This window comes from Enoplosus armatus, chromosome 6 (assembly GCF_043641665.1).
Source record: "Enoplosus armatus isolate fEnoArm2 chromosome 6, fEnoArm2.hap1, whole genome shotgun sequence".
Classification (NCBI taxonomy): domain Eukaryota; kingdom Metazoa; phylum Chordata; class Actinopteri; order Centrarchiformes; family Enoplosidae; genus Enoplosus; species Enoplosus armatus.
The window spans coordinates 5,471,727-5,497,422 of record NC_092185.1 but is presented as its reverse complement, the minus strand read 5'-3'; the positions used below and the strand labels follow the sequence as shown (position 1 = coordinate 5,497,422).

The window sequence follows — 25,696 nt, the reverse complement described above, 5'->3', positions numbered from 1 at the left end:
GGGTAATGATAACTGCATAATTGGCGAGAGAGAAGAGACTACTGCACAGTTTCATTGGTAGTTTAGCTAAAATATGCTGGTGTGATTGGCTAAAATTTCAATTTGCCTTCAATTTTATTATGTCAGAAGACGTCACAATTCCTGTAAATACTTCCTGAAAATAGTTTTGAAATCATGAAATGAAATCATCTTGAAAGCATTAAATCCACAGATCAAAGCGGCAGAAATCACAGAATCTTGAAAGCAATACAAAATATATATGGTATATAAAAATGTAAATTATATAGAAATACAAGCTCTGTCAGTTCAGCTCCTTCATGCACACTAATCCCCTGTGGTGCTGCTGGTCCTACAATTCATTCTGTCAGACATCAAAAGATGCTGAATTAGTGCAGACTGATCTTGATGGAACTTGACAAGTGGAAATTCATACAGATGATACCACTAATATGCAAATTATTACAAGATGACATCTGGTTCTCGGAACAAAGCTGAGTGGAACACTGAATAACTGCTGAGAAGTCAGTATTTGACAATTTGTCAGTGTGAAAATTAAAATAACAGAGGCACACGCTGATCTACTCAGCCCTGCTTACAGTGAGCAGGTAGCAGCTCAGGGCCTTGCTGAGAGGCACTTTGCACTCAGCACATACAGCTGTTAATGACTGTGTGTGTGTGTTTTCAGATTTCCAGGCTGTGTCCGGAGGAAGCAGCAGCTCAGGAGCAGACGGGGCAGGTGGAGGAGTGTCTGAAGGTCAACCTGCTGAAGATCAAACAGGAAGGATGTAAGAAGGTAAACAAACTCTCTGCTGCCTTCACTGACCACTCAGGGGAAAGTATATTGCATCATCATGTTATGCAATCTATACAGGCACTAACCTATTTTCATTTTAAAACGGTGTCCTCCACTGGCATGAACAGAAAACATCAATCATGAGACATTTTGTCAGACTTAAATGTTTGAAACCTTCCTCTTTTTCTGTTCTTTTTTGTCCTCTTCCTTTTTATTCTTCGTCTTCCTCCACCTCCTCCCCTTCTTTATCCTCCTTGTTTTCTTTTCCTCTTCTTATTTTACCTGCTTTCAATATTTCCTCCTCATTGTCTTTCCATCCTCCCCCACCTCCCCTTTCTCCCCCATCTCTTCCCCTCCTCCTCCTGCAGGAGGTGTTGAACATGCTGAAGGAGAGTAAGGCGGACATCTTTGTCGACCCCGTCCTCCACACAGCCTGCGCTCTGGACATCAAACACCAATGTGCAGCCATCCCACCTGGCAAGGGGCGACGTGAGTCCACAAACAAACACCTCAGGAAGTCTGACAGTCTGATCAGTAATTTGGACGTCAAAGTACAATTTCCATTCTTTTGAATTGTCATAAATCCACAGAGACAAGACCTAAGACCTTTTTAAACTCCTGAGAAATAGTGCAATAAAAAGTGTGATTCTGTAAAATACATTATTTTCTTTTACATGTATTTTGCTCTTAGCCACCTTTTTTTCTTTTTATTAACAAACATCAAATCTGTATACATTATTTGAATGTTGTGGCAGTTTCAGTTTATTTGTCAAGTGTATACTTAGTTAGTTTCGCATCAGCATTAAAGATATAAGATATATTAGACTATATAAAAAAGACTAAATATCTTCCAACTGTCGTCTATAAATCATCTGACCTCAAAAAATGCAGCTGCAAGTCAACATAAGATTCAAGTTTATGTGTTATGTTCTGTCGTTTCCTCAGAGATGTCGTGCCTGATGGAGGCGCTGCAGGACAAGCGTGTTCGTCTGCAGCCAGAGTGCAAGAAGAGACTTCAGGATCGCATCGAAATGTGGAGCTACGCTGCCAAGGTACATGAACCACAACTTCTTCACCCTGTCAGTGAAACCCTCTGAACACTGTGAAAACACGGCTGGAGGTGATGTGACAGAGCAGGAGACACACTGAGCTCTTCACACCACAGAACCAAGACAAACAGGAACTCTTTGTCTTTGTTGGAGTCCTGTACGTAACCCTTCAGCTGAGGAGAGGTTGTTTACAAAGCGTCACTTCACTTTAAACAGTGTATGTAGCTGTAGTGTAGCTGCCTGAAGTTCATTTTAAAATGTTTTACTTTGAAATTGATGAGCTGTATCAAATCAATTTTAAGTTGTCATTTAATTTGAGTGAACAAGCTGCATTGAATCTGTTTTTAACTAGATTTTGAAACAGATTAAAGGAGGTACGTAACATCTGTTTAAAGGGTCCTTTATTATGAAATTGATTGATTGAGCTGCATAAAATCAGTTTTGGGCTGTTGTGACAATTGCTCTAACTGCAGAGCGTTCACCTACATATTACCTGTAAAACTGAATCTGATCTGAATGTTTTAATTTGAAATTGAGTTAACGACTCAAAATCAAGTTAAATGGGCTTTTATTTTGGAGTGAACACAGCTAAACTCACACTGTCCTGTCCTCACTTTCTGTCAGGTGGCTCCTGCTGAGGGGTTCTCAGACCTGGCCATGCAGGTGATGACATCACCATCCAAGAACTATATCCTGACTGTGATTGGTGCAGGTGTGTCGCTGCTCTTCCTGATGGGGCTACTCTGTGGCAGATTCACCAAACGTGTCACTCAGGAGCTGAAGGACAGGTAGACCCCGCCCACTCGGGGGTCAGGACACATCCGCAGGAGAAACAACCACCGCTGAAAATAACCTCCCCCCTCATTTAGCCCTTCTCCTTACACCCACCAAAACTCCACCTGCCTTCCCCGATTCGCCACTTCAATTCTCCTCACTCCACTTCATTCACAAACCCTCCAGGCTTATTTATACCTCCTCTTCCATCGCTGGAATGACATTACCCACAATCTTGCAGGTGAAAGTGGGCTTGATCAGTGACTCACCCGCTCTTCTGCTACATGAGCCCCGCCCACTCTTCAGGAGGCCACGCCCACAGTCGCCTCTTCTTCTTCATATTTTTCTTCTTCTCTTCCTGAGCTTCTATACAGAGCGCTGGGTCCTCCTGCAGTTTTACCTTGCGCTCACCTGATGTAGATGCAGTATTACTCCTTTCACTTAGTTTTTGTTCTCCACCCCTCTTTGCTGTGCGGGTGGGTGGGGGGGGGGGGGGGTGAGGGGAGGGAGGGGGAGGCATGAGAATTGTAAGGATATGGGGTCAGAGGTCAAGATAGGGGGGCAAGGGAGGTGAATGAAATCACATTAAATGTAAATGTGTAGAAAGTGGGATGGGAAATGCTCATGTATAGAGCGGCTTAATGACTCCAGTATTTTAATGACTACAGTGTGTGTGTGTGTGTGTGTGTGTGTGTGTGTGTGTGTGTGTGTGTGTGTGTGTGTGTGTGTGTGTGAGAGAGAGAGAGAGAGTGTGAATGTGTGTGTGTGTGTGTGTGTGTGAGAATGTGTGTGTGTGTGATCGTCTTTCTACCACCATATTGTTCTAGTTTGTCCTCCTGCTAAAGGGTTTTCGGGGGTTGTTTGGCTCTGGATATATCTTCTTTTTTTTCTTTTTTTTTTGCTGATGTGTGTTAGATTTTATCGCCATGGGGACTGCCAGGCGGGCGGTGCCAGCCCTCCACCGAGCCACAGATGAGATAAAGAGGGAGGCAGAGGGGGGCATCACAAACACTCCCAGCTGGCTCGCTCAAAGCTCTTCCTACAACAGGAATTATTTGTGGTTATTTTTGTTTTTTATTCTTTATTTTTTGAAATGGCAGACCTGGCATAATCAGCTCTCCTCTAATGCAGTTTGATTGTTTTTCTTTTCTTTTTTTTTTTTTTTTAATTGTTTACCTTTTTTTCCCAGCCCAACCTGTGCCATAAACACACCACGTCCACCTGCTGCTTCCAGTTTAGCTGATTTCACTGTTCAAGCAGCTGGTTGGGACGTTTGTTTGGCATCACGTGTGCCGTCTGGAAACACTGTGGCTGGTTTCCACCATGCCGGGACACAGAGTGATCCCAGTCTGATCCAGGACTGGGTGGAGCAGACAGACTGGGCGAACTGGCTGTTCTTTTTTTATTTTTTATTTTCCAGTCATGAACTCACAGAGCGGCTGTTGGTATCACGCTGGTTGGTACGGAAAAGCTGAGAGCAATGCAGGAAAAAAAAAACAGAATAAAGAAATGAAAAGATTCTAGATTATTATAGAGATGTGAACATTTTTGTGTAAAGATGATACTGGAATCACTGCACATTTTTCGCTTTTTTTTTTATATCTATAAATATATATATATTGTTTTGTCATAGCCTTATTTATTTGTTTACTAATGGTCAAAGTTTCTTTTTTTTTTTATTCTATGATTTGAATGTTCTCTGGTTGCCTTTTCTCCAGCAAGCAAGCGTCCCTCCTTCCTGCAGGGGGGAGAGGGGAGGATGTGGGGGAGGATGCAGACGGTGAAGGTGTAGCCTCCTCCGGGCATCAACCTGCTGCAGCAGGTGGCTGATTTTTCACATACGGCAGTGAACGCCTCTCTTGTACTTTTGGCAGAGTGAGTCAGATTTCTGCTGTAGTGATGCTGAAGACGGCAGCACATCAGAGACTTTGATGAACTCGAGGCTGTTAAACATGACGTCCTGAATCCTTTATTGACCCCAATTATTAATGATGCTCTGTTCCAGACCAGATCGAAACGTGATAGTGATGAGTCCGTACATCGATATGTGTAATGTGATGATACTTTGGAGGTGACCACTGGAGCTTTCATACCTGATTAGTGATGTAGATGTGAAGACCAAACAGGAAGAGGACTCAGGGTTCATTTCACGTAGCTACGACTGTTGGACAAGTTCAGGAGACGGTTTCATGTAAGTGTAACGCAGCCTTCGAAGACTTTATCGTGATATTAAGTGTACTTTTGTTTAGCCTGGTGTGAAAGCTGTCAGTTTAAATTCAGCATGGTCTTATGTTCATATCACAATATCAAGTATTTGTAGTTTCTCTCTGCTGATATGAGCAGAGTAAAGAGAAACGCGCACAAAGAAATAAACCAGAAACATGCAAACTAGACGACAAAATTAAATAAAAAAAAAAACCTTTTGGATTTGTGTAACAAAGTAATTAAAGGTCCACTTACTAGCTTTTTGGGCGATTGGACTGCATCTCACGGTCTTCTTCAGGAAGAATTGTGTTTGTTTCTGGTTGGCCTGATGTGTCTCTGCTCAGCCTGCAGGTTCATGCCGGAGGAAGAAGGCGTTCGAGGTTTTGATTCAATCTGACGTATGATTGAGAGTCACAGTGTTGTCGAGCTTTTTGGTCTCGGTTTGAGAAGGTCTTGATGCCACTCGGTGCGTCCGTAGAAACACTAAATGAGAATCTCTCCTCTCTCCCAGCTCGAGCCGTCTGTACATGTGTACTATACTGAGTGATGACATACTGTAAACTATGTACCGTGCAGTTAGCCTGTACTCTCTATTTTTTTTCTAATTGTTGAAGCTTGCTGTGGTGAGCGCTGTCCTCCCTGCTTGTAAATGAGACGTGCTGATTCGTTGAACTGCCTTCACTTTTTTTTTTTTCCATCTGACATCGGTTTTATCAGAGCGTGCCTACTCACCGTCCCACCGAGGGTTCCCGCTGTACAGAACTTCCTAGAACCCCCTGCAGCACCCAGCAGAAGAGCATGTGGGCATGTGAGTGTGTTTGTGTGCGTGATGGATGATGTGTCTCTGCGTTTGTGTGTGTGTGTTGCCCACAGGATTCTGTGCGATCTCCGGTCGGTTCCTCTCTGTTCTCGTTTTCCTGAGCGATGATGACTAGAGCATTTTGATTTTAAGTTTGTGATGATAAAGATCTTTTTGTAAACGATGTTTAATGTCTGAATCCATGGAGCTCCTGATCATCTGATTTATTTTTTTCCCTGTCCACTTTTCTTTTCTTTTCTGGTTTCTTTTTGTTGTTCTGTACAGATGAAAATTGGACAGTTTGTTAATAATAATAAAGTCTGCAAGGTTTCTATTCTTTTGTCCAGTCTGTTTATTACAAAAGCACAAGATTCATAATATTCTATTTATTTCTTCTTGTCATCAAATCCCATGAAAAGACTCAAACCAACAGTGAGCCATAGAGCTCCTTTGTTGTTCAAAAACTTTTAAAACACATCAGTGAGCCACACTGTTGCACTGGCTGACATGTTCCTTCATTACCATGAACACACACACTGTAGTTTATTTAGACTCAGTCCCTCATACACTGTCCTGCTGCCGCAAATACTCACTAGAGCATCAAATGTGGATTCATCTTGGGGACTAAGTGGCGTCCCCAACAAAAGCACTATGTCTTCCTGTTTGTTCGATTAAAAACTACAGTGAGCAGCTTTTTTATTTCTGAGCCTTTTTTCTTTTACTTAAAATGAAACAATATATTTGTGGTGTTATTAAAGATTTACATCTTCAATAGGAACCAATGAGCTTGGAGCTCAGAGCCACAGACAGGAAGTGAGAAAGTATTGGGAGACGAACTAGCACATTGTTGGTTTTGGACTTTTCATAGGATTTGTTGAAAATAAGAAAAATGTACAGTAACGCCATCTTATCTTCTGAAAAGACCATTATGGTTTATTACAACTTATTTTGGATTTGAATCAGTTAAGGATTCTGTCGTGTTCCCAGACCTCAACAACTGACTTGCTGAGTACAATGTTATTGTTACTAATTGGAAAGAAAACTACAATAGAAATGACACCCATGTTGTACAGAAAACTAAGAAACCGTCCATCAACTTATGACAATGTTTTTTCATTAATTAAAGAGAGCTCTTATTTAAAAGGGATTTTGGGATCAGTGGAGCTAATTGTGGTGAACTACTTCAATGCGATTCAAGCTAGCTAAGAATCTGTATTTCTGAAAGACAAATACCGTCAAACAAAATAGCATTGGGTCTGATTTATCGACTAGAATCCATCTTTGTTTTTGTCTGAAGTGAAAACTTGCGGCAGTAAAACAACATGCAGATAATTACAGTGATACTGTTGTGGGTTCATCCTCGTCTACCAATAGGTCTAACTTTGGAAACTGAGCCCGTTAACTACAAATGCACTTTATATTACAGCCCACCATTGTTTTAGTTTGTTTTTAAATGTGTTCTTCCTTCATTCCTGCCGGCGGTGGTTTCACTGTATTTAGGTATGAAGATCGTCTGATATTTAAAACTTGACCCGGAGGTCAATGTCACGTCTGCTTTTATTTTATTTTATAGAAAACCGCCACATTGGCAGAAAGCAATCAGTACTTTTATCCACATTATCACATGATGGCAAATATACAACACAACTTAAGCCTTCGCTGTTGGGTGGCAGGAAATGATTTTCATCATCAGACACAGTAATTAATTTTTTGATTAATGATAATAAATCACAAGTTTTCTGAGCTCAAAGTGACGTCTTCAAAACTCAAAGATATTCAATTTACAATCATATAGAATATAAAACTACAACCAGATAATGTTTAGGATTATAGAAGACTGAAACTAGCCTGGGAACCAGACGAATCTGCCAGCTCATGTTTTCTTTGCTCTGGCAGGTACGTCTGCCCCCCCTCCCATTCAGACAGATTTCCATCTGGCCTGATTCAGGTCGGGCCAATCACAACTGTTTATCTAATATGGGGCGGGTTAAAGCGCCACTGAGGCATTTTTGTAAACAACCAAGATGGCTGCCGCAGATGGGGAACGCTCTGAATCCGCAATCACCTCAGTATTAAACGAACTGGACGGTAGTTCACGTTACGAACGAATGGTGAGTGTTGGCTTCTAAATCTTGTCATGCCTAACGTCTGTGTATTATGTTGAACAAGAAGTCATATGAATTGGACACTGGAACTAGCTACCTAGCCTAGCAGCCTACCGCTAAGTCACATGTTTCCTTGCTCTGATTGGTTGTAGCGTCCAGAGGTATTTTGCTGAGAGGTTCCTGACTAGTGCCAGGCTAGACTTAAACTATTTGATTATCAAAATGAATGCCTACCTCCCTCCCCTCCCTTCCCTTGACACTACTTCACTCTGATGGATTATCTATTTGCACAGAATAAAAAGTCTCTGATAGACAGTCATCCCAACAAAAACAGGTGACAGTAAAGGGGACACTGTGCCTGCAAAGAGACGTAGCTGCTGAATTATTTAAATGTGATTTTTCAGTGCTGTGAGCACAAACTAAATGCAATTCACCTCCACTGTATTGAGGTGGAAGCAGAAATCTGAGAAACAGATACTGTCTCAAAACCAGGACGCTTAAAACCAAAACTATCTGCATGGACAGATGCCACCAGAGGTAAATGAGAAAGTTTGTGCTTTATGATTCAGCCGGTCGACCACTTTAGGTCTTTTACTTTGGATGAACTGAGCTTTAAACCACTTACTACATAATCCTGGTAACAGTTAGGAACTCATAGCAGTAATATAAAGTACTGTATACTTGATTTGTAGAGATTGGACTCATGATGCTAAATCAATGATGTGTTACAGTAAAAAATATTCCAGGTCAGGTTGGTGTTTGACTGAAGTCATGTTTTTAACCTCAAAGTGACTGTCAGGATTTGATGATTAACTTAACGTTTTTTTATTTGAATTTATTTCAAGCATTTCTATAAATATTTATCTGGTTATCTATAAATCTACGTCTGTACGTCTACATCTTTGCATCCATTTTGTGTGTTTTCTGTCTTGTGCGTGAGAATGTGTCTGCAGACATACAGTGCAAACATATATAACTGTATGTTTTATGTGTGTGTTCTGTCTGGTCTGTGGAGGCTTCAGGCCGTCTGACAGATCTGTGTTAAATTCTTCAGTCCGACAGACCAAAACATGTTGACCTCGCAGCTTCCATAGAACAAAACTACAAGTTTAGAAAAGGACCTTCCCGGATGATTCTTCCTCTAACAGAACAGACATTAAACCTGCACATGACAGAATGTCGGGGTAAACATGTTTATTACGTGTTCAGTCACTTTAGCAACATAATCAGAATAAAGACAAAGTACAGAAACAGAACATCAACAGAAATCTTACATTTTCAACACAGAAAGAGCTAAAAGACTGACTCATACGCACTGCAGCCCCATTGTGCTCCTCTCATGCATTATTATTATTATTATTATTATTACTCACAGAGCTAAGCATCCGTTTCTGAAAGATAAGTTAACAACGCTTACTGTTAGACTATCTGGATTAAAACATATTCAATCTGCTGCAGAATAAAAAAGAAATGTTGTGACTCTGTTTCCAAACAAAGATGGCTGCTGAAAGTGATCTCTGACTCGTTTTGAAAAGATGATAAACCGACGCTTAGCGACTGTCATGGTAATACATTAGAGGAATGATAAAATAATGATAGAAAATCCGCTGTGGGTGGTGTTCTCCTTTTGAGTATCACACATGTCAGTTGTTAGTTGTAGTCAGCTGTTATGAATCATAAATTGTCATAAATATGAGACCTTGATTTAATAACGATGAGATACAGATCAAATAAGTATGAGATTGTAATTATGAGATGGTCAACAAGTTATTAAATACATAGCTTTTCCACAGAATAACATGTCAGTGTTTTCTGACAGATTTCCTTCCAAAACTGTTACAGATCTCTGTTTCTGACTTCACGAACTTCCTTGGTTGAAGTTTGTTTAGGTATAGAGAGGGATCGTGGTTTCTATTGAAATGTCAACTTTGTTAAGGTTAGGGGGACCTTCGTCGCCATGGTTACAATAATAATCACATGGTAAATGTCTCCCAAGTCCCTCGTTTTGTTGTCCACCCCTTGGGGCCATGAAACTAAACAAATGGGTTATTTTGGGCATTTGCTGAAACGAACGCAGTCGTTTTTCTTGTCTTGTGAATGACTGGTGAACGCAACACGCTTCTGTACTGTTCTGTAATAGCGACAAGAACTCCTCAGTCCATCCACATGCTCTGTATGTTCTACAACTATCTATCTACTAATCTACAACTGTCTGTCTTCTTCTGTCTCAGTCCTCATACATGACCATATCGTCCTCATTAGTTTGTTTGAGCTGTGCTTCCATTGGTCAGGAAAACTGTTCACTAATTATTAGGCTTAAGAACCTGGCAGTGCTGGAAGAGGTATTCAGATCGTTTATCGAAAGTGAAAGTTTAGTGTGGTTGAGAGGGAAAAGTCTCTCTGGTGGAGCTGCTAACAACTCACTCAACGAGACACTATTTTGTAAGAGGTCAGAAACCGAAAAGGTTGAGAAACTCTGGTTTAATCTTTAACAATTTGCCGAATTTTATCAGCTAATCAAATGTTTTTTTATGTGTAAATATTCAACTGGAAAGTAACCAGTAACTGCAGCTGTCAGATAAATGTAGTGGAGGAACAATATCTACCCCTGAAATGTCGTGGAGTAGACGTACGGCAGTATAAAGTAGCAGAAAATGCTCAAGTAAAGAGCAAAGACCGTTAGACATGAGGTACTTGAGTAAATGTACGTAGTTACTTTCCACTGGAACCTGGTTTGTTCATTATGATTCGGTCACATCTGGCATTTAACAAGGAAACGATGTTGTAGTTCGCACAGGCTTCAATTAAAGAGAATGACAGAGAATGACTGGTGCGAGTCTGACCTCGTTTACCGATTGTCTTGTTGTCACGTCAATCGCACTGTGACCTCTTTTATAACTAAAACAGCAGACTTCAGACGCCAGCTCTCCTGACCGATGGAAGAAACACTTGATCATTTTATCATTATTCTTTTCTCTGCGACACTGAAAACCTTCTGTTGGGTTTAAATAAACTCCCGAACACTTAATATCTATAATCTACATGAACACGGCTACATTATGTACAGAATTCATAGTTTTACAAAAGAAGTTCGACAGAAACAGTAAGTCAGCTACAAAACAACACTCAGTGGTTCGACACCCCTCCCACCCTCCCCTCTTTAACCCCAGAAACACTTGCTGGGATTCAGCAGTCAGTTTTTTCAATGAGGTTCTGCTTCCTGTCCTCGCATTCATTACTTGACCTTCTTCAATATCATTTCCTACGTATGACAGCCCTGCTCAGTTACTGGGACAAACTGTATTTACGAAGGCCTTTTTTCTTTTCTTCCTCAATAATAAAAAATGTCAACAATAAATTTTTAAAAAATCACTTTGGCTTCTAAAAAGGATGAAGGACGTTTGTGATTTCAGTTGGAATGTAAAAGTTAGTTAGGCTCTTTTTGTATAACTGACTCAAAAATTGGCACCAACCCTGATGAACCTTGAACCCCCCCACCAGCCAGATCTCCCCCTAAAACTCGTACGGAGAAACGAACAGGGTGACCTTGGTGAGGTAGCGGCCCAGCAGGGAGTTGCGCTCCAGCTCGCTCATCTCCACCTCAGCCTCCAGAGTGGCAGGACCCTTGATGGGCGTCACCAGGAGGAGGGTGCCGGTTTGCCGGCCGGACCGCTGCACGCTGAAGTGTCCCCGCCCGCGGCCGCCCGCCAGGCCGAAACGCAGCGTGTCGCCCAGCACACGAGCCGCCGACACCCGGAAGAGGACGCGGGGGGCTGACATGTTAGATACCACAGACAGGAAGTGGAAGGAGATGGAGCTTGGTGCCTGAATGCATCCCTTGTCTCCCAGCATGCACGGGTTCCTCTCACAGCGCCTGCAGAAACACAACGTAAATAGGAGTTGATTGTTGGCTCAGTCACTTCCTGTCTAGCCTGTCTATCTCAATGAAATCTCGCCTCGAAGGGTTCTTTAATCGATCTCTCTGAACATGTTCCTGGGGTCAATACAATCCACATCCTAAGATAAACATGTACATGATTTTAACAAAGTTCAGTTCAAAGGCCTTGCCCATTGGTGCTACAGCAGGCTCCGCTCCACCTGGTGGCTTTCCTTTTCATCGTTCACCAAAGCTGATAACATACCCTGGAATAAGAATTGGTCCCTCTCTTAAAAACTGGTTAAACTTCATCTTAAACCAATCATAATGCGCATTAAAGAAGACTTTCGGTAGGATAAGTGTGCTCAAAATTAATATATTCCGTAGGTTGTTGTACCCTTACAGATGTTGCCAAACTCAACGCTCTCGAATTAATAACTAGTGCTCTCCATGTAAAATCATATTATATATTTTACATCCAGCCTACCACCTTTGATGTGGCACATTCATTCTGCCGGAAGTTTAAAGAAGGACAAAGGAGACATTATGAAGTTCCAGAGCCTAGAAGTTTTTTTATAAACTGGTCGACGTCCACAGTATCAAAGGTTTTACTGCGACTCAGTCCTGTAAAATATGTTTAAAGGATCTCAAAGAAAACACAAAGTTGTGTTTAACAACCAAAACCCAAAAATGAAATATGTCCACATATCGAAGATCAAACTGAAACTCCACAGTGAGAGTGTGAAGGATGCACGCAAGACGAGACAAGTTATGCAAAATCGAGAGCACAAATTATTCATTTGAGGGCTCAAATTATTGAATCATTTGCACATTTTTTTTCAATGACGCCTTTCTGGCTCCTTAGTTGTTGTTTTAGAAGACAGTGATATAAAAAAAAAAACCTTTTCAGGTTCTTGTGTTAACTGCTCTGTCGTCTCTTGTTATACAAAATGTATAAATGTACTTTATGTCAAAAAAAGCATTTGTTCAAATGTATACATTAAAGTCCTTTCTTCGCCTTCTGTAAAAGGTTTTAATCATTTTGATGAGTCATCCTGCACATGGCAGCACATACAGGCATTTATCCAATTTAATGTGGTTTGCTGCAACCTGCTAATGCATCATATAAAACTCCCTTGTTAGCTCCTGGGTTGTATTATCCAGCAATATCATAGCTTGGAGGTCAGTCAGGAAAAACTTTTACTTTTATTTAAACACAAAGGATTTGTGGTTGTGGTCTAAGTGGCTGGAATTTATTCGTCTGTTCTTCCTCCTCCTCCTCCTCCTCCTCCTGTCTCCTCTATGAGCTGATTGCCATCTCTGAATCGCCGTAGTTCTCCAGAGACTCCATGCTTGTTTAGTCATGCCCAGTTTGGAGTGATCAAATCAAACCAAATCCCTGAGTGATTTTCAACAAATCACTGTCTCTCTAAATGATACCTTGCTTACATATTCTGTTTTAAGGGCCAGCTATTCTCCGAAAGGGGCACGAACACTGAGAGCAGGCATGCATATGATGGTGTTTACCGGGTATCTGCGTAGGCAAACACGTTCACATGTTTGTTGGCTGTATTTTGAGCTGCACCCCAGCCTCCTTGCATATGGGCAGGTGAGCTAGGAGCTTTAAGGCTATGCAGAGGTGGAAAGTAAAATTTGCTCTGCACTCCAAGTAAAGACCCCATTTCCAATGAACCCAAGGAAGAGGGTGCTATGATCCCTCAGGGCCATTTGTTCTGGTCCTAGATGCAAAATTGCCGTTTGTTTTTCTTTATCTTTAATAAGCAGCTTTTAACTGTCCTAACCGAGACTCTTCCAAGCTTTATTTTTGACCTAAGTCACAGCCAAAGATCCTCTCTGGCACAATAAACACCACATATAACCCTTAACCTAAAGCTAACCCTGTATGTGGTAGAGATGCCCCCCCTGGAGAGTCTGTACACCACAACACTGTCCTCCCTGCTTTACTAAAACATACAATTATGATTCAGCAGGAGGATTAAGTCACTTTGGTAAACACGTTTAGTTCCTGTCAGCTGCCATAAACATGTTCCACACCTCTTGACCGCCATCGGCTGATCAGCTGACTGGAGCCGCGGCAGGGCGTCTGAAACCTCAGTCTGACTCTCAGCCCAGCTACTGTTAGAGGAGGGAAGCTAAATGTCGGGTGGAGAAAGGATGTGGGCGGCATGGAGGTTAAACGTATTGTTTTCAAATCTCTCTCCTTCGCCGTCCCTATCATTTACATTTTATTTGTCTTTGTCTCTTGAGGTGAGAAGGTTTATGGTCGTCTTTGTCTTTTTCATTCCTTCTCTACTTGCTTTGTTTGCACTTTCATTGTGCTCTTGAGATGTGATTTCACTCTTTATTATAAGGCAGTTAGCCTGTTAGCTGCTAGCTGGTCTTCAGGCTCAGTGAGCAACTCTTGTCAAATTCAAACTCTGTGTTTTGGATCCACATCTGTTGAGCCACGCTGTCTAAAGTTGGTAAAACAAGGAAAAACAAAGACAAAACAAAACCATCCAATCAGAGAGCTTAAAATTCAGTTTCTGTGTAGTTAAAGTTGGACGTTAACTAGCTTAGCTTTGTATACATGGAGGATAAATGCAAAGCGTTCTGAATTTGCTAAATCTTTCATTTCACATGGATGGTTGGAGATTTTGTGTTCTGTGTTTGATATATTTTGTGTGTTTTCTGTATTTGGCATTTTTTATTGCTACAAGGCAAACAATTCCTGGTGGCTTGGTGCAGCTCAGCAGCAGTGTGCTCACCTTGCCTACCATGTGTGGTGACTGAAATGTCTGGGTTCCAGGACTGTGATAGCTAATAGCTAAGTGTTTTTCTGACTTGTCACGGCCTACAGATGGTGGTGTGGAGATATGAGCCACTGCGATGGCAAAACAAACTCCTCTGACGTCCCTGTGTGGCAGAAAGATCAGGAACAAATGGCCAGCTCCGGGGGAAAGCTATCAGCAGAAGGATTGATATGATTCAGGTGATTCTTACATTGGTGACGTCTTGATGTACGTGGCGTTTTTCACGCGAGGACACTCCACCGTCACACACTGGAAGCCTCCGTAGGTGTTCACACACACCTGGTCTGCTGTGCAGTTGTGCATCCGGTTTTCACACTCGTCGATGTCTGAACACAGAAGGACAGTGGTGAGAATTATGAAGTCCACACGTCTCTAAACATTCCCCCTGATCAATAAGATGACCTTTGACCTCTGACCTGTGCAGCTGCGGCCGTCTCTGGAAAGTTCGTAGCCGGCTGGACAGAAGCAGTGGAAGCTACCGGGAGTGTTTACACACTGATGGACGCAGAGCCGGCCGGGCTGGCCGAGAGGAAACAGACGACACTCATCGATGTCTGAAACGCAGACAGGATCGTCAGTAGAAGTTATTCAAAATTAGGTTATTGATAAGAAATATTTATTACCTGTGCAGATGTTGTTGTCGCGGCCTGATATGGTGAAACCCACGTCGCAGGTGCAACGGGTGGAGCCGAGGAAGTGAGTGCAGTGAGACGGACGGACGGAGGAGGAGGGAGAGGAAGACGTGGGTGATGAAGAGGAGACGGGAGAAGGTGAAGACGCTGAAGAGGATGCTGACAGAGTAGCAGAGACAGGGAGGGAAGAAGAGGAAGAGGAAGAGGAAGGAGCAGCATGAGAGAAGGAGGCCAGGGAGTTGCCAGTGCTGTTGAGGCCTGAAAAGAAAACACGAAACAAGACAAGTAAGAAAGTATCTTCTCATCTACCAGTATCCTCTACTTATGGTCCAGTATCAGTACTTACGCGTGCACATTGGCTGCTGGCCGCTCCACTTCTGAGAGTCCAGACACACTCGGGTCCGTGGGCCAATCAGCTCGTAGCCAGGCTTGCACAGGAAGTGGACCTCGTGTCCGACGCCAAACACCCTGCCCAGTCTGCGGCCGTGAGCGGGGGGCTCTGGTTTGGGGCATGATGCTGGGAGCAGATAGAAACATGTTCATTTACCTTCTGAACTTAAAGGATTATCTTAACTACTCTAATACTTTTATCTAGAATCAGTCTGGGATTCATTCCATCTAGAAACCCCAGTCTGTCTTGTAGCTGTGTTGCATTCTGGTCTATTTTCTGCATCTATGGAATTTGAAATATGTCAAGATGCAACCTTTCAGATTTAATGGCCAGGCTCACACCGTGGAACGCAATCTGTTTCTATGTGCATTTTCATTTCACGCTGAAACACAAACCTGAGTGGAAACGTCAAAGATTCGGAATATCGCAGGAAGGTGATTGAGCTCCACCAGGTGTTTATCTCGACGAACCACGTGGAAGGAAACGTTCATTCATTTGCATTTTCTTTTGCAGATTTTTAAGCAATTTGGTTAATATTTGCACTACATTTGGATGGAAAACTGGCTAATGTGTAACCAGCATGATGACAGATGTATAATCTGAAAATGACCCGTAACGGATGAAAAGCTGATTCTCATTTCCAGGACTGTACAACAAATCATACCATGAACTTGGCAGGAAGACTCGATAAAGGAGTCTGTAACTGCCAGTGCCTTCCTCTGTTTTAAACATGAAATACATAAATCATGATCTTTGCTAGGCTTATTGTTTGTTCAGTGAATACTTGGACCACGATAGTGAGAACCCTTCACTGTACTCTGTGAAGGGGAAATTACAAATCACTTTGCAACACCTTCAAATGCACTTCTGTATGAACATCAGTAAGTGAACGAGACGTGACGTATGCAGTACATAAGTTCAGTCTGTTACCACTTAAGGCCTATATAAGCATTATTTCATTTCATCAGAGTTCTAACATTTTTGTGGCTTTTGCAGCTTTTAACCTGCAAGAAAATATTCTGCACATAGCTGAGCTCTGCCTCTGGTGGCCAGCATCTATATTGCAACAGTCTATGCTTCTACTACACTTGCTGGAGTAATAATATCTCCACCTTCTTCTGTTACACCAGGATAAACCGCAACAAAGACAAAGTCTTATTTCTCACCGCCGGCCTTAAAGATGGCCATGGTGCTGTTGTGCAGAGTGCTCATCTTCTTCCTGAGCGAGCGCAGGCCCTGCTGGTACGACGCCTCGTGGACCGCCAACATCTTCTCCACCTGCCGCAGCGAGTTCAGCAGGTCGTGAGTGGATGGACACTCCTGTGGACGGGAGGAGAGGAGGTTAGAGGACAGACTCTGATGCAATAGTCCAAAAGAGCAACAGTGACAGGTTGCATCTGACCAAATAGCTTAGCTTAACAGTTTTGACAGTGTTTTCAATGCTAATTCATGGAGAATATTAAGATATATAGATATATTTAAGGGATACATTTAAACAGCTTTGGAGTTGTTGGAAGACGTAGATCTTTCTCTTTTGATGGAGCTAGGCTAGCAGTTTCCCCCTGCTTCCAGTCTTTGTGCTAAGAAAAATGAACCAAAAATTCCATACTGCCATAATCTCCTTCATAGCTTCCACAAAAACTACAAATTTCCTTGTTATACCATAAAGAAACTTCTTAATGAAAAGGAAAATCATTTCCCTCGCTGTCTACATTTGTCCAAGAAGAAGAAGAGGCTCCAGCAGACGACTAACTGCAGTCTGTCTCCAGTCTGCAGTGTGTTTCAGGTGTGAGGTCTATACATAGAGGTGAGGTTTTCAGAACGGCGGCCTGCTGCAGTAACACCTGGGTGCAAATTGGACCTGATCCCTGCTGACCTCCAACTGACGGCTAAAACAACGCAACACGGCGCTGCTGCCACATAATGAACCTCTGGGTTTCTGGGTTTGAGTGTTTGGTGTTTGGAGGCGTTTCTCTGTTTGTTACAGGCAGTGACTCAGTGGTGGAAACAAAGGAGGGTGAACTTGAGTTCAACATGTTGGAGCGCACTTACAGGACTTTGAATAACATGCGATTACAAAAATGTTTTGTAACACCGGGGAAAAAAAAGAAACCTCATGAGAAAACTAAAAGTAATCAAATACTCCAGAGCATGTCGTACAAACTGCCTGTCAGTGATCATCATGAGGCAAATTAGCAGAAAAACATTTGCTTTGTGTCCCTTCAGTGATCCCATCCTCTTAACATGCTGTTCATCAGCTGCTCTGATAACAAAGTCATAATATTTCCTTAATATCTCAACTGCCCTGGTTCTGCATTAAGTAATAACTTTATTGAAAAAATAGATTTTTATCTCAGGGAAAAACTAAAAAAATATCTTTTTCAAGTAAGATCTTTATCATTATTTGATTATTATTACATAACACCCCTCCCAGCCCATTATGGCAAATACGAATTGACTTTGGGAGATTAAATTAAATGAATTACACATTTAAAAGAAAAAATGATTTTGATCAACTATGTCTTTTCTCAGGCTTTACGCTAACCAGAAGTTCCCCTCCATTTTGGCTTTTGACAACTTTAAAGAAGAAGCAAAGTCTATGTGTGACCCCCTCATCACAGGTTGTGGACATGAGTTATGAGCAGTTCAACCAAATGTGATGTTTTTCCTTCTCAGATTGTTTAATTTAAAGGATTTTAGTGGCCTGAAGAGGTGAAAGTATCCAGCAGTTCACAAAAAAAGTCAGAAATAATAAAATCAATATGTTTCTGTAACACGTCATTTTGATAAGAAAAATATTTTTCCTATCCTTTTAATCACTGTTTTATCGTCTGCTGTTAGGACTCAGTGAAAAAGTTTGTGATAAACTTTTGGATGCTAAGATAATAAACTTCCTGGCTCAGGAGAAACACTGTGGACTCCAACCACAGTAACGTGACTCCAAACTGTTGCTACTGTCACCTGTACTCACCTGAGCAGAAGAAAAGGACATCTGATGAAGACACAACACCAACATAAAGACCACAACGGTCTTCATCCTGAACAAAACCTCCATTCTCATCCTGATAAACCTGATCCTGGTGAACTCTCAGCAGTCTGGAGATCAGCTTTGTTTCTCCTCAGCTCCTCTGCAGCTTCTCGAAAACTGAATCATCTCCTCTCCTTCTGTTTCTTTTCATGGGCACTTGCCAAATTTCTCCTCCACTCACTCACAACCTCCCCTCCACCCTCCTCCCTGTCAGATATTTTGGAGGTGGGAGGAGAGGGAGGAGGAGGAGGAGGCTCCCACATCTGGAACACACTCTCACTTTTTGATCCATCAGCATCCCCAGAAATAGACTCCCAAATTATAAGAGAAGTCTGCTGGCTGTGGTGTCTTTTAATCATCATCCACAGAACAAAGCAGCGACTATTTCAAATTCACTCTCTGGCTCAGGAATGTGACTTCTGCTCCAATTACAGCAACTATAAAGTCCCACTGTTTTTTGAAACCCTAAACCTGCTGTCTTACAGGACGATGTGATGTGGCTCCTAAATGACAGGGCAGCCATATCTGCTGATAGCCCCGCTTGGATTATCCCCCACCAGAAAAGAGCTGCGGGGATCCTGGAGGAAATGTTACAAAGACCCTGAAAGCACCCTTCAGCTGCTACAAGTCCAAACTTCCACTCATATGAACTATGAATATATAAAGTATGATAATGGCAGAGTGTGAACGTATAATCTCCTATAGGAATGTCTTCTAAATCTTTAGAAGTCTGTGAATTGAGAGAAGCAAATATAAAGACTCAAGTGGTGGTTTTGAAAGTACTGAAAAGGAAGTTTGACTCTTTCTACCATTCTACCGAACAAGGCCTTGAATGTCGTTGAAGACTCCTTGAATTTGATGTGCAGTGAGTGTAGATACCCCATGAGATCGAAACAAGACTGCAGCCATGCTAGCAGCTCTGTGAGGCTGTACTTAGGAACAGCGGTGCCTTGAGCTAAATGCTAATGTTAGCATTCTGACCAGCTGAGGCTGATGGGAATGACATTAGTGGCATGGCAATCAGTCACATATTTGTTGAGATATTTCAGTCTGGATCAAAGTGGTGGGCCAACATTGCCATCACTGGAGCCTTTGCCACTAGCTTGGATAAAAACATACCATAAAGGACTAGATTAAGGTCACTATCTAGAGCTGAAAACACAGTAATCCCAAGGCCCCAATAGGAGTGTTATAAGGCCCTTATACAAAGTTTGTACTGGCTTTGAAAGTCTTTGAAAGACATTTGAGGATTTTTAATTTAAAAAAAGACCATAAAGTATTTTTCTTAAAGAAATGCTCAACTTTAAAATGTATCATCCTCTTGACAGATCAGGAATAAAACATAATTTTGTTTGTACAAAATGTTGACGATTCAGAATCTGAATTTTACCAGAGACATTAGACCTTAAAAGTCTTTGAAAGATTCTGAATATGTCCTTGTGTTACATTTTCCTTACAGTAGTTTAGTTACAGGAGTAAAATAAATAATGGTTGAATATCACTCAAAAAGTTTAAAAAGGCTTCAGTTTGATGCTTCTGAATTGAGTGTTGTGTTGATGCAGTGTGCCTGACGTCCACCAGGTGGCGCTTCAGTCTTTCATTTAAACCTTCATGTTGCAGAAAATAAGTTTTGGTATTTTCCTAACCTGCAGCTGAAGTTTGAGTCTGAATCTGAAATCCAAAGAATGTCCTTTCACGGACGTTTCTTCACATGTGGCTGAGCTGCATTTTAGAAAATTATTATTTATGATGGTGAAGTCACTAATTAAGATATGAAGCTTTGATCCCTGGAAAACCACATGAAGGCTGAGAGCTCAGGAAACGAAGCTGATTTATAAACGTTTGTCTTTTCAGACAGAAACAGAAACTGACTGCAGGTTCTCTTTGTTCCAGTAGTTTGAATTTGTTTGTGTTGCTTTATGGTTGCTTCTGTAAAAATATAAAACTTGTTTTAAAACTGTCTCGTAGTCTTCTAATAAATGCAGTGGTGGAGTGAAGTATTTAGATCCTTTACTTAAGTAAAAGTACAACAATGTAAAAATACTCTGTTACAAGTGAACCTATGTCTGTAATGCTATTATATTATTACTGATGCATGAATCTGTAAGCCAGTGGTGGAAAATAAATATTTACTCAAGAACTGTACTTAAGTACAATTTTGAGGTACTTGTATGAGTATTTCCATTTGCTACTTTATACTTGTACTCCACTACATCTCAGAGGGAAATATTCCACTACATTTATTTGACAGCTACAGTTACTTTTCATATTAAGATTTTACATAAAGAAAAACTAGCTAACTGTACATAAAGTAGTTCAAACTAGCTAACTATATATAAAGCAGGTCAAACCAGCTAACTGTATATAAAGCAGTTCAAACTAGCTAATTATATATAAAATAGTTCAAACTCTAACTATAGCAGTTCAAACCAGCTAACTGTAAAAGCAGTTAAAATTAGCTAACTGTATATAAAGTAGTTCAAACTAGCTAACTATATATCTATAGCAGTTCAAACCAGCTAACTATAAAGCAGTTCAAACCAGCTAACTGTATATAAAGTAGTTAAAACTAGCTAACTATATATAAAGCAGTTCAAACTAGCTAACTGTATATAAAGTAGTTCAAACCAGCTAACTGTACATAAAGCAGTTCAACCCAGCTAACTGTATATAAAGTAGTTCAAACTAGCTAACTATATATAAAGCAGTTCAAACCAGCTAACTGTGTATAAAGCAGTTCAAACTAGCTAATTATATATAGTTCAAACTAGCTAACTATATATAAAGCAGTTCAAACCAGCTAACTGTATATAAAGTAGTTCAAACTAGCTAACTATATATAAAGCAGTTCAAACCAGCTAACTATATATAAAGCAGTTCAAACCAGCTAACTGTATATAAAGTAGTTCAAACTAGCTAACTATATATAAAGCAGTTCAAACCAGCTAACTGTGTATAAAGCAGTTCAAACTAGCTAATTATATATAGTTTAAACTAGCTAACTATATATAAAGCAGTTCAAACCAGCTAACTGTATATAAAATAGTTCAAACTAGCTAATTATATATAGTTCAAACTAGCTAACTATATATAAAGCAGTTCAAACCAGCTAACTGTATATAAAGTAGTTCAAACTAGCTAACTATATATAAAGCAGTTCAAACCAGCTAACTGTGTATAAAGCAGTTCAAACTAGCTAATTATATATAGTTTAAACTAGCTAACTATATATAAAGCAGTTCAAACCAGCTAACTGTATATAAAATAGTTCAAACTAGCTAATTATATATAGTTCAAACTAGCTAACTATATATAAAGCAGTTCAAACCAGCTAACTGTATATAAAATAGTTCAAACTAGCTTGAGCAGCTACAACAGTAAAATGCTGCTCTAACATTGATAATATTAACAAAAATAATGTCAGATAGAATCAGATATCAGTCACAGGTTCAAAACGAGTAGGCTACCTTTACTTTAATACTTTAAGTACATTTTGCTGCTAATACTTCTGTACGATTTCTTATGCAGGACTTTTACTTGTAACAGTATTTTATTTGGCTGTATTGGTACTTTTACTAAAGGGATCTGAATACTTCTTCCACTACTGCAGTATTTACTGTTGTAGCTGCAACAGAACAGAATACGTCTAAACTTGACACTTTATCTTCGATGAAAGGCCTCCCTCCTGTTTGTGTTTGTGTGAGTGCTTTTATACAGGTGTGATTTCTCTGCATATTTTCTGTGTGTGTGTGTGTGTGTGTGTGTGTGAGTAAATGAAAACCCCTATAAACCTCCACTGAGCAGAGGGATTAGCAGCTGGGACAGTGACAGTTGGATTAAACGGAGCTGCTTTGTGTGGAAAAGCAGAACACACCTTCCATCATACTGCAGGTGGTTACCACGGTAACAGTGTAGATGAGATGGTTCGACTCCTTGGAACACAGTGAGCTTCTGGTAGATCGTCCTGTTGGTCAATTTATTCACTAATTTTTTCATCGACAGTTTATTCATCCATGCAAACACTATACTGATATCATTACACTGGACTGGATTAAACTTTCTGGTCAAATAAGAACGGCATTAACACTATGTTAATGTGTGTACAGTATAGTACAAAAAGTGACATTTGGTTGGACAAAACAAGCAATTTGAAGATGATTTTTTGGACACATTTAACATATTTATGTCTAGCATAATAAGAAATAAATAAACCACACAGGAAAACAGGATTAGTATGGATGTACTTTTCATTTCACGTGTCTTTAAGTTCATGATGTCAGTCTGCAGACTGAAAGCTTGATTGTTGTGTGTGCTGTTGATGGACACAATGCAAATAGGAAATGGGTGAGCGACTCACAGCTGGATGAAACACTGTGTGCTGTGGTGACACACATCTCACAAAACACACAATTGAGTGTTAAATCTGTGGACAAACATTTAGCTTCCTCTCCGTTAACTTCCCAAATATGACATCGTCAGCAGAAGCTGCAGTTTGATTGACATCTTGTATCATTTCCTGTTAATGCAAAACAGTAAAGTGTATTAACTTCATGTACACGTCCTGTCAAAATGCTTTACTAGGTATATATTATACTGTAAGATATTGTAAACATATCGTATCAATAGTAGCTGAGTATGAAGGAGGTTGTTTCAAAATCATACAAATTACAGAACAAAAAAAACATTTTAATATGTCAAAGATGTCAAATATTTGTATATTTATATATTTATGTTTAAGGCAAGACATGGTCTTTGAAGATGTGTGAATAACTGGGTTTTAAAGCTGTATTCAGACCTGTGTGTGTGTGTTGCACTGACCCTGTGGTCTGATGGATAAACCCTCATTGAAATGCATGCTGGGAGGCTGTTAGCCGGCTGCTGACGGAGGTCAACTCCACGATAAATAAAAAAGCCCAGGAGAGGCTGAGTTCTCCTCATCATCATATCTTAATTAGATAGGACAGCTTTAATTAAAATGAAATCATTTAATGGATTTTGTAATTAAAACAGAGTTAGATGACCCAGGTCAATTTATAAACACTGATTAAACGTAAGCTTTTATCAACCAATCAAAGCTTCCTGAATTCTGGAGGTAAACATCTTATTTTATATTGATATTCAGAGTCTGAACTGGTTCTGAGATGGATCATAACTTTACAACTAGAGCTTGTATTTAAACATCTGAAACTAAAAGATTGTTTATCTTAAAGGGTCACTTCAGCCAAATTACAATCACCCTCTTGTGGTGTCTGTGCATATAGGTAGTTTTGACTTTATTTGTCCAGGTTTTCAGATATTTATCTCTGAGATTTATGCCTCCACCCCAATGCAACGGAGATGTAAAGAATTGCTTTTGTGCTGCTCATAGCATGGAGGAAACATGTTTAAAAAATAAATAGAAACTTTTGTCTTGTCAGAAACAATTTCCTCTGTTTTCATTGTGACACACAAAAAAGAGAGACTCGAAATAATAAATAGTTTGAGACATATATCTCAAAACCTGGAGAAATTGGTACAAATTCGAGGTACTTGTACTTTACTTGAGTATTTCCATTTTATGCTACTTTATACTTCTACTCCACTTCATCTCAGAGGCAGAAAATCGTAAAATGCCTAAATTGCAGCCTGCATGTTGCAAATTTGGTGATGAATGGCAAATAAGAACAAATTTAAATTCAAATTTGTGTCAAATTTAAATGAAGCCAACTGGGTTTTAGAGTTCGCCCATTCTTAAGGAGAAACTTAACACATCACAAATTCAAATATCGCATTCAAACCTTGACACACACACTGACGCCGCCCGGCGTACGCCATAGAAGTGAACAGAACTATTGGATTTTCTCTAGAAATAGGAAAATAACTTGCAATGAACACAATAAAATGGGACCAGGACCAATAGATACTGTAATAAAAGGACTGTCCATGTAATTTACTAACTCATAAATACATTTACACAACTGAAATCACATTTACACAACCCTTTTTGCAGTCAATAATGCCTGTGTTGTTTAAAATGTATTGTGAATTGTTTTTCATTATTAAAAGGCAGAAAAACGGTCTTTGCGGAAACATCAGAAATGCTCCTTTTCCTCTCAGCAGCTGGAGGGGCGTGTCCGTGTTTGATTGACAGCAGCTGGCAGGCTGAGCCCTGGCAGGAGAAAAAAGAGAAAAAGTAAACAAACTTAAGCTGCAGTTTACAATCCACGAGCAGACAGCATGTTGTTAAATGGACGGAAGTGATGTTTGCAGGTTCGTTTCTATTCTGCTTAATATGATGCAGCGAGCTAGCTAGCTTAACTAGCTATATAGCCTGCAAACCGATGTTAGCGGTGCACTGTACCCCGGTGGATTTTTGTTTGGTGGCTCGTTCAACAAGCTAAGCTGCAGGACAAGATGTAGGAGACATTAACAGGAAAGCTGATGTGGGTTCTGTGTTGTGTAGCAGGCTGCTGATTGGCTGTTGGTCAGTGTAACCGTATATGATTGACAGGTGACGTTGCTGCTTTATGCAAACATTTGATTGGCTGTATGGAAACAAGTTCTCCATCTACGTAGATTGAGAAATTCTGGTGAATTCATGCAAATCTAGGGGGTGCCATCATGATATAACCAAAAAATACATAAATATAGCAGATATATTCAAGATTCAAGAACTTTATTTGCCACATGCACATGTTGGATGTGCATTGAAATGAAAAACGGGAATGCCCACAGAGAACACACAACAGCAACCACAACAATACAAAAGTATTACAATATTTACTTTCAGTTTACTTTATTTAATTTCAGTTACACTTTAACAACCATGTTTTCATCCACTAGGGGGCGTGGCGTCTCCATAGGATAAATCCTGAGGATTATTATACTGTTATTAGACCTGAAGATAAAGGATAAATGGAGAAACATCATAAACTTCTCATCAGAGGTTCAGTGTTTTCTATTTTAGTCTACTGATTCCACTTCACCTGCTTCACATCTCTCTCTACCTCTCACACACCCTTCCTCCCCCCTTTTCACCAGATAAATGAACTGGTCACCCTTCCTCCACCCCTCTCAGTGGAGTGTTAGATGGTACAACCCATTGCCATACTCAGCGGTCACCCCCCCCCCCCCCCCACCCCCCCCCCCTTACTCCCTCCCTCTCTCTCAGTGAGGAGCATCAGTCAGACACTCACACTCCCTGAGTCGTCAGGTTTTTATCTCTCTCCTCTTCTTCTTCTCTTGTTATGA

At 40.6% G+C, this 25,696-nt stretch overlaps 2 protein-coding genes across 2 annotated transcripts in view; one reads left to right on the top strand and one right to left on the bottom strand.

Annotated features, from left to right (window-relative positions):
- The window catches only part of LOC139286394 (Golgi apparatus protein 1-like), a 28,716-nt gene extending 25,942 nt beyond the window's left edge, over positions 1–2,774 (top strand). Inside the window, exons 22-25 of the mRNA XM_070907156.1 lie at positions 686–793; positions 1,162–1,282; positions 1,739–1,845; positions 2,467–2,774. Of these exons, the coding sequence (XP_070763257.1) occupies positions 686–793; positions 1,162–1,282; positions 1,739–1,845; positions 2,467–2,634 (504 nt within the window). The 3' untranslated portion in view covers positions 2,635–2,774. The remainder of the gene's footprint in view (positions 1–685; positions 794–1,161; positions 1,283–1,738; positions 1,846–2,466) is intronic.
- Positions 2,775–11,238: 8,464 nt separating this feature from the next.
- Positions 11,239–18,499, bottom strand: LOC139287000 (fibulin-7). The gene is made up of 7 exons (XM_070907955.1): positions 18,410–18,499; positions 16,605–16,758; positions 15,394–15,564; positions 15,039–15,305; positions 14,832–14,969; positions 14,606–14,741; positions 11,239–11,599 (listed from the first exon to the last, which is right to left on the bottom strand). The coding sequence occupies exons 1-7, from the start codon at positions 18,497–18,499 to the stop codon at positions 11,239–11,241; spliced, it is 1,317 nt and encodes a 438-aa protein (XP_070764056.1).
- Positions 18,500–25,696: the final 7,197 nt, after the last annotated feature.